At 46.9% G+C, this 10,000-nt stretch overlaps 1 protein-coding gene across 1 annotated transcript in view; it reads right to left on the reverse strand.

Annotated features, from left to right (window-relative positions):
• The window catches only part of LOC122130474 (disintegrin and metalloproteinase domain-containing protein 11-like), a gene marked incomplete at its 3' end in the record, with an annotated part of 28,845 nt that overhangs the window by 2,475 nt on the left and 16,370 nt on the right, over positions 1-10,000 (reverse strand). Inside the window, exons 11-19 of the mRNA XM_042705191.1 lie at positions 9,893-9,977; positions 8,399-8,489; positions 4,051-4,102; positions 3,142-3,241; positions 2,837-2,908; positions 2,540-2,632; positions 2,226-2,306; positions 1,370-1,420; positions 792-855 (exon numbers count right to left, since the gene is read on the reverse strand). Of these exons, the coding sequence (XP_042561125.1) occupies positions 792-855; positions 1,370-1,420; positions 2,226-2,306; positions 2,540-2,632; positions 2,837-2,908; positions 3,142-3,241; positions 4,051-4,102; positions 8,399-8,489; positions 9,893-9,977 (689 nt within the window). The remainder of the gene's footprint in view (positions 1-791; positions 856-1,369; positions 1,421-2,225; positions 2,307-2,539; positions 2,633-2,836; positions 2,909-3,141; positions 3,242-4,050; positions 4,103-8,398; positions 8,490-9,892; positions 9,978-10,000) is intronic.

Raw genomic sequence — 10,000 nt, forward strand, 5'->3', positions numbered from 1 at the left:
GGTACCCCAAGCTGCACTTGGTGTCCCACGTGGTTTAAACATGGTGAATTCCCTAACCAGGGCTGTACTGGTCAGGCTCTAGGACCCTGGGGAGGTGCTCTGGGGACTAGGGAGGTCAGGCCATCCACTGATTGCAAGCTCAGGTGCAAATGGTCAGGCTAGTTTGGCACCTGAGCAATAACTAGTGCATTAGAGAGTCAGAGAGAGAGAGAGAGTGAAACAGGACTGACGAGGGGAAGGTTCCAGTAACTCTGTGTTCAAGTCTGTGGGCTTATGGCTTTTCTGTTAGGTTTGACTACCTCAGTTTGTTAAGTTAGAGTTAATAAAAGACCTCGCTTCGTCACAGACCTGTTTCACTGAAAAACACCCTCGTCTTGGAACGCTGGGCGTTCACAGTGTATATATTATACACACAACACACACACACAGATACACACAGGCACACAGACACAAACACACACAGATACACACACATATATGTATGTGTGTGTATATATTATACACACAGACACACACACAGACACACACATGCATATATTTATGTGTGTGTATATATTATACACACAGACACACACACACACACACAGACACACACAGATACACACATGCATATATGTATGTGTGTGTATATATTCTACACACAGACACAGACACACAGACACACACACACACACACACACACACAGACACACTTACTGTGGCCCCATAAACTCCAACACTGGCCATCTCGTGTCTTGCATCACACACACACACACACACACACACACACACACACACACACACACACTTACTGTGGCCCCATAAACTCCAACACTGGCCATCTCGTGTCTTGCATCGGCCTCCATAGCATCGACCCTAAAACAGAGAGAGATGTTGGCAGGACTGGCAGGAAGTCTGTCGTGACATCACCACCGTCATGGCAACAGCAGGAAGTCTGTCGTGACATCATCACTGTCATGGCAACAGCAGGAAGTCTGTCGTGACATCACCACTGTCATGGCAACAGCAGGAAGTCTGTCGTGACATCACCACCGTCATGGCAACAGCAGGAAGTCTGTCGTGACATCACCACCGTCATGCAACAGCGATGACGTGTCAATAGATCGGTACTTCCGTGTTGTCACAGTCTATTTATAGTGTGTGTGAGGTATGTGTGTGTGTGGTATGTGTGTGTGGGTGTGTGTGTGGTGTGCGTGGTGTCGCGTGTGTATGGTGTGTGTGGTGTGTGTGTATGGTGTGTGTATGTGTGTGTGGTTGTGTGTATGTGTGTGTGTGTGTGTGTGTGACCTTCCTGCTTAAATAAAGTATCAATAAATACATCTATGACTACGCAACAAAGACACGAGAGTGGGTAGAGGTGAGGGCTCACCTGCCCAGCATCACACATGTAGCCATCCAGTTTGTGCACATTGGGAGGACACTAGAGAGGAGACACACACACACACACACACACACACACACGTCACACCTAGGATCCAGGGCATGGGCTCTGTCCAGCACCTCTGCATGTTCATTATGACCCCTGACCCCGACCTTATCATTGCTCAAGTCTAACTAGCGTAGCATTGCTCAAGTCTAACTAGCGTAGCATTTGCGCAAGGCTAACTAGCGTAGCATTGCTCAAGGCTAACTAGCGTAGCATTGCTCAAGGCTAACTAGCGTAGCATTTCTCAAGGCTAACTAGCGTAGCTATTTGTCACGCGATGGAAATGTCTGACTGCTGATCAGCTGCCCTCGGCCCGTCAGTCACATGACCAATACTTACAACAGGCAGCAGAATAGGCTACGAACCGCTAACCCTACTGACAATCACCAACAGTCACTAAACACTAACAATCACCTACAGTTACTGACAATCACCAACAGTCACTAAACACTAACAATCACCTACAGTTACTGACAATCACCAACAGTCACTAAACACTAACAATCACCTACAGTTACTGACAATCACCAACAGTCACTAAACACTAACAATCACCTACAGTTACTGACAATCACCAACAGACACTAAACACTAACAATCACCTACAGTTACTGACAATCACCAACAGACACTAAACACTAACAATCACCTACAGTTACTGACAATCACCAACAGTCACTAAACACTAACAATCACCTACAGTTACTGACAATCACCAACAGACACTAAACACTAAACACTAACAATCACCAACACAGGCCCCCCCCTCCCCCCCCCCAACACACACAGGAAGTCTCACCTGGCTGGAGTCACCGGTGCAGGTCTCTGGAATGTCACACTCATGCACAGCATCCCGACACACAACTCCGCGCAGCTCGTACTGTATACGAAGCACACACACACACACTCAAACAAATGTAAGTTCATACAGAGATACACACACACAAGTACAGAGGGATGGCCATTTACACACAAAAGTTCACACACATGCACAAACACATACACATGAAAACAGACACAGACACACAAGCACACACACACAGACATAAAAACAGACACATACACACACAGGCAAACACCCTCTCTCACACACACACAAGCAGGTAAGCTCACCCGGCACCTCTGGCAGCATAGTCCACTGCTGCACATTGCATCATGGGTAAGAGTACACTTTTTACAGCAGGCCCCGCCCACACGAGAACACTCCTGGAGGAACACACACACACACACACGTCAACTCTGTCTTTCACACAAACAATAGTCCAGAACTCCGTCAGAGTAATATCTCACACACACACAGACACAGAGACAGAGACACACACAGACACCCTTACCAGTGCAGACACACACACACACACACACACACACACACACACACACAGACAGAGACAGAGACACACACAGACTTACCAGTGCAGATCCACAGTCACACTCTTCCCCCACCTCTACAAAACCGTTCCCACATTCTGGTGGATCCAGTAACTATGGCAACACAAACAGGAAGACAGGTGCTTGAGGTGCCTCCTCCTGCTTCTATTCTAAACCCCACCCCTTACACCCAAGCCACACCCCGTACACTAAGCCCCACCCCTTACACCCAAGCCCCAAACTACCTCCTTGCTGGGCTAATTACCCAAACTACTCCTTAATTACTCCGACCCCTTCCTTAAGCCACTAGCCCCACCTCAGCGACAGAACCCCGCCCCCCCCCTCACCTTGCTGGGCTTGTTGAAGAGGCAGCGACCCCCCCCCTGCTGGAGGAAGTGTGTGTACTCTTCTATACTGCACCGGGAGAACTTCCGTGGGAGATAGAACCTGAGACACACACACACACACACACACACACACACACACACACACACACACACAGATATCACATATGATCAGAATGCCCAGACACACACGAAAACACACACACACACACACACACACACACACACACACACACACACACATATCACATATCACATATGATCAGAATGCCCACATGCACACACACACACACACACACACACACACACACACACACACACACACACACACACACACTTTCAAACAAGACTGACTTCAGTCAGTTCTTTTATTGCCACAAGCAGCACACTGCAACACACGTGTATATTTTATGGAGGCGACACAGGACACACACCCACAAACACACGCAGGCCTGAGGTCGCTGTGAAATGTACGCTCTGCATTTGACCCATCCCGGACCATCCTTCCTCCAGGACCCTCCAGGAGCAGTGGGCAGCTTCTCAGCGCCCGGGGACCAAGTGAACCGTCCGTCTCGGTCACGGACGGACAGGAGAATGTTCTGTTTTTGCATGTTTTTCCTGTTGGGGTTCTTATTGGAGGAAACCCCTTGTGAACACGGGGAGAACATGCAAACCCCACACAGAAAGGCCCAGGAGATAGCCCACCTGAGCACTGAAGGTCTGGGGAGGACCTGCCCCCCAGAGCCAACAGCGCCCCATGCGGGAATCGAACCCGTGACCTTCTTGCTGTGAGGCGGCAGTGCAAGCACCTGAGCTACCGTGTCACCGTGTCACACACACACACACAGATATCACATATGATCTGAACGCACTGAGGTGAAAGGTCAGATGGAACATTGAAAGGTGTAGTACCCTGTGTCTTCCATGATGCAGCCAAGCCACGGGTCAGGACATCTGCACTCCCCTACACACACACACACACACACACACACACACACACGTATCTTAAATGAGTTGATTTTGGAACAGAATAGCTTGGAATGTTTGGATTGTGTTGATTATTTTATCTTACTTGTCAATTCAAATAAAAGCATTTGTGTGTGTGTGTGTGTGTGTGTGTGTGTGCTGGGTTGACAGATGTACAAATTTAAACAGAGCGCTTGTGTGTATGTGTGTTTATATGTGTGTGTGTTTATATGTAGTGTGTGTTTTAGTGTGTGTGTTAGTGTGTGTGTGTGTTAGTGTGTGTGTGTGTGTGTTAGTGTGTGTGTTTTTATATGTGAGTGTGTGTTTATATGTAGTGTGTGTTTTAGTGTTTGTGTTAGTGTGTGTGTTAGTGTGTGTGTGTGTGAGTGTGTGTGTGTGTGTTAGTGTGTGTGTGTGTGTGTGTGTGTGTGAGTGTTAGTGTGTGTGTTAGTGTGTGTGTTAGTGTGTGTGAGTGTGTGTTTATATGTAGTGTGTGTTTTAGTGTTTGTGTTTTAGTGTTTGTGTTAGTGTGTGTGTTAGTGTGTGTGTTAGTGTGTGTGTGTGAGTGTGTGCATTTTACATTTACATTTACATTTAGTCATTTAGCAGACGCTTTTGTCCAAAGCGACGTACAAGGGAGAGAACAGTCAAGCTAAGAGCAATAAAAAAGCATGGTGTAACAATAAATACTACTTTACATGAGAATTAGAAAAACAACAACCTAGAAAAGAGGAAAAAGAAGTGCAGGAATGTAACTGCTGAAGTGCAAGTTAAGCGCTAGTCAGGTGCCAGTTAGGAGGGGAGGTGCTCTCTGAAGAGTTGGGTCTTCAAAAGCTTCTTGAAGGTAGAGAGGGACGCCCCTGCTCTGGTAGTACTAGGCAGTTCGTTCCAACAACGTGGAACTACAAATGAAAATAGTCTGGATTGCCGTGCTTGCACGGACGGCAGTGCCAAACGACGCTCACTAGACGAGCGCAGCGTCCTGGGTGTAACATTTGCCCTTACAAGAGCATTTAGGTAGGTGGGAGCAGAACCAGTAAGCACTCTGTAGGCAAGCATAAGTGACTTGAACTTAATGCGAGCAGCTACTGGCAGCCAGTGGAGCTCGATGAGTAGCGGGGTGACGTGTGCCCTTTTCGGTTGGTTGAACACCAGACGCGCCGCCGCGTTCTGGATCATCTGTAGTGGTTTCACCACGCAAGCCGGCAGGCCCGTTAGGAGGGCGTTGCAGTAGTCAAGGCGGGAGCTCACCAAGGTTTGCACCAGCAGCTGGGTGGCATACTGGGTTAGGTACGGCCTGATTTTGCGGATGTTGTATAGCGCAAAGCGGCACGACCTGGAGACAGAGGCGATGTGGGCCGTGAAGGTCAGTTGGTCATCAATAATGACCCCGAGGTTTCTTGCTGTTTTGGATGGAGCAAGAGATAAAGAGTCAGTATTGATCTTGATGTTGTGGTGGATGACCTGTTTGGCTGGGAAGACCATCAGTTCCGTTTTGGCCAGGTTCAGCTGAAGGTGGTGATTTTCATCCATGTGGATATATCAGCGAGACAGTCCGAAATCCGCGTCGAGACCGTGGTGTCCTCAGGAGGGAAAGACAGAAACAGTTGAGTATCATCGGCATAACAGTGGTAGGAAAAACCATGCGAGCGGATGATAGGGCCCAACGAGGTGGTGTAAATGGCAAAGAGAAGTGGTCCCATCACCGAGCCTTGGGGCACCCCAGTGGTGAGGCGGTGAGGTACAGACAGCTGACCTTGCCATGACACGTTGAACGAGCGCCCAGTGAGGTAGGATTCAAACCAGGAGTGCGCATTGCCAGAAATGCCCATACTTGACAGTATGGACAGAAGGATGCGGTGGTTGACTGTATCAAACGCAGCTGATAAGTCAAGCAGGACGAGAGCCGAGGATTGAGCTGCTGCTCTAGCTGTTTTTAAGGCCTCCATTACAGACAACAGGGCTGTTTCGGTGGAGTGACCGCTTTTGAAGCCAGACTGGTTCGGATCGAGGAGATTGTTCTTTGACAGGAACTCGGTGACCTGTTTGGAAGCTGCCCTCTCAATGGTTTTAGATAGGAGCGTGAGAAGTGAGACCGGTCGATAGTTTTCCACCTGGGTGGGATCGAGAGACGGCTTCTTGAGCAGCGGCGTTACCCGAGCCACTTTGAAAAGAGAAGGAAATGTTCCAGAATTAAATGAAGCATTAATCACCTGTGTTATTGCCGGTAAGACGGCAGGCGATATGGCTTGAAGGATGTTGGATGGGATGGGGTCCAGCGGGCATGTAGTTGGACGGCTACCTGTTAGGATTTTGGAGACCTCACTCTCGCTGAGAGGGATGAAAGAAGGAAAAGATGAGCTATTGACGGTTGCGCCCTTAGGGGAGGGGGACAGTTGGTCGAACTGTTGCCCGATGGCTGCCACTTTCTCTGTGAAAAAGGAAGCAAAGTTATCAGCAGTGAGGTTAGTAGCTGGGGGGGGAGGAGGAGGGTAAAGCAGAGTTTTGAAGGTGGAGAATAGTTTCCGAGCGTCAGTTGCACCGTTGATTTTGTCATTGAAAAAAGTCTTCTTAGCAGCAGTGATGCTGGATGAGAAGGAGGCCAGCAGTGTCTGGTAGCTTGCAAGATCGTCCAGCGCGGCAGATTTGTGCCACTTTCTCTCAGCCGCTCTGAGATTGGAGCGCTGCGTTCGGAGGGTATCACTCAGCCACGAATGAGACTGGGTAGATCGAGCAGGTCTGGTGGAAAGTGGACACAAGCTGTCCAAGCATGAGCTCAGAGTGGAGCAGAGAGCTTCGGTGGCATCATTGACACCTAGTGAGGAGAAAGTGGATAAAGGTGGAAGAGCAGAAGAAACCAGAGAGGAAAAGTGGGTGGGAGAGAGGTTGCGGAGGTTGCGCCGGAACGAGACCATCGGAGGGGGGACAGAGGGTTGCTCAATGAGCCGAACATCGAAGCGAATGAAGAAGTGGTCCGAGCAATGCAGAGGGGTTACCGTTAGGTTGTCCGTGGTGCAGTTCCGAGCAAGGATGAGGTCAAGCTCTTTTCCTGCTTTGTGAGTTGGAGGAGTGGGGACCTGTTGTAGGTCGAACGAGTGAACCAGGGTTCGAAAGTCAGCTGAGTTGGGATTGTCTAGGTGGATGTTCATGTCGCCAAGGATGAGTGTTGGACACTCCTGCTCAGGGATGGATGACAGCAGGGTGTCCAGCTCATGGACGAAATCACCCTGCTGTCCTGGTGGACGGTAGATAACAATCACATAAGTTTTAACAGGAGCAGTTACCATAATTGCATGATATTCAAAGGAGGCATACCTGTTTGAAGGCAGCAGTGGAGTGAATTTCCAGTTGTCTGAAATCAGCAGCCCCGTCCCACCTCCACGACCAGATGGCCGGGGAGTATGGGAGAAGGCATAGTTGGTGGAGAGTGCTGCCGGGGTAGCATTGTCTTCAGGTGTGATCCATGTCTCCGTGAGAGCTAAGAGCCCTAGGGAGAGGTGGTTGGCATAACCTGAGATGAAATCAGCTTTCTTGACTGCAGACTGACAGTTCCACAGGCCAACAGAGAAAGAGGTTACAGTAGATGAGGTTTGTTGAAGTGAGCGGAGGTTACCCAGGTTGCGCTGCCGTCTGCTGCGCTGTGATCTTTTTTGACAACCAGTGACAACAGAGATGCTACTGTGACACATGGCTATGGCAGAGTCAAAATGAAAAAGTTTACCTTGTTTGTGAACCTTGTTTCGGTGGACTTGTACAGGTAGACTTGTACGTCTTTACCCAAAAAGGTCTTCACACGAAAAGGGCTGAGCACGAGGGCTGACACTTCCGCTGACACTTCAGCAGCAGCCCTATGGAAGTAGCATGCTCACTGATTGCACCTGGCTGAAGGCCCTCCCAGATCTTGATTACACAAAAGTGGCTGATTGTTGGAGGTGTGGCTTGACAAACCTTGGCTTGAGTGAAACTAACTTGGCAAACAGGGTAATTGCCAAGATAGTGCAAATTCAGAGTAATCCAAGTAATCTAGGTACAATTTAACTAGCAAAGCAGTACATAACTACACACACACAGTCCTTAAAGCCCTCTAGCTTTCTCTGAAGTAATTAAGACACTGTGCGTGTGTGTGCGTGTGTGTTAGTGTGTGTGTGTGTGTGTGAGTGTTAGTGTGTGTGTTAGTGTGTGTGTAAGTGTGTGTGTGTTAGTGTGTGTGTGTTAGTGTGTGTGTGTGTGTGTGAGTGTTAGTGTGTGTGTTAGTGTGTGTGTAAGTGTGTGTGTGTTAGTGTGTGTGTCGTACCTGCAGATGCTCGCTCTCGGCTCCACATCATCCCAATGTTTTGACCGAGTGTCTGACAGAGTGTGATGGCCATAGGACCCACATTCCCATACTACACAACACACACACACACACACACACAACACACACACACACCACACAACACACACACACAACACACACACACTCCACACACAACACACACACACACAATTAAAATGTTTCATTGTGATAAATGAGTTTTCATAGCTAATTACAGATGTCTTTAGCTTTTAACTTTTTAAAAATCTGTTCAAATTATAAACTTATGGGAACAGGTTAGGGTTATTATGGGATATTATGGGTTATTATGGGTTATTATGGGATATTATGGGTTATTATGGGTTACTATGGGATAGGGTTACTATGGGAACGGGTTATTATGGTGTAGAGATATAGAGGATTTTAATTATAAGATTTTCTAGGGGTGCCAATAATTGTGACACACATGTTTTGGAGAAAAATATTTATTTAATGTCAAAATTTTGTTTTTCTTTCAATAATTTTACTTTAATTTTTTTGAATATTTGAGTGAAAGAGAGAGGATAAACAACTAAGACATGTTATACCGTATGCTTATATCATAGCCTGTTTTGCTCATATTCACTAAGGGTGCAAATAATTCTGGAGGCACTGTATGTCTCTGTGTGTGTGTTTTAATATATATGTCTGTGTGTTTGTATGTTAATATATATGGCTGTGTGTGTGTGTGTTAATATTTATATCTGTATGTGTGGGTGTGTTAATATATATGTCTCTCTCTGTGTGTGTGTGTTAATATATATGTCTCTGTGTGTGTGTTTTAATATATATGTCTGTGTGTGTGTGTGTGTGTGTGTGTTTGTGTGTTAATATATATGGCTGTGTGTGTGTTAATATTTATATCTGTGTGTGTGTTAATATATATGTCTCTCTCTCTCTGTGTGTGTGTTAATATATATGTCTCTGTGTGTGTGTTTTAATATATATGTCTCTCTGTGTGTGTGTGTGTGTGTGTTAATATTTATATCTGTCTCTGTGTGTGTGTTTTAATATATATGTCTGTGTGTGTGTTAATATATATATATATATGTCTCTCTGTGTGTGTGTGTGTGTGTGTGTGTGTGTGTGTGTGTTAATATATATGTCTCTCTCTGTGTGTGTGTGTTAATATATATGTGTGTGTGTGTGTGTTATTATATATATGTCTCTGTGTGTGTGTGTGTGTGTGTGTGAGAATTAACATAAGCATAATAGAAAACTTTTTAACATTTTAACATACGATTTAACACAAGGCCAGAAATGCCTTCCTGAATAAAAATGAGATCCCATAGAGATAAATAGACTTATTTATCCCCACAACTTAGTTTTTGCAGTACAGCTGCTTTCACTGACAGGAAATGAAGGGAAGAAACTCATCAGCCAATGAGAATCAGTCATGAGACTGCCTCCTGTATATGTGCAGCTCTGGGATTGGTTGGGAAAAGGGGCAAATACCTCGTTGACTCCGCCCCCGCGTGTCGCTGAGCACACCCCTCCAACGTAGGCCGACCCGTGGCGATTACTCATGAACGTGCGTCCCCTACACACACACACACACACACA

Source organism: Clupea harengus, unplaced genomic scaffold (assembly GCF_900700415.2).
Source record: "Clupea harengus unplaced genomic scaffold, Ch_v2.0.2, whole genome shotgun sequence".
NCBI lineage: Eukaryota > Metazoa > Chordata > Actinopteri > Clupeiformes > Clupeidae > Clupea > Clupea harengus.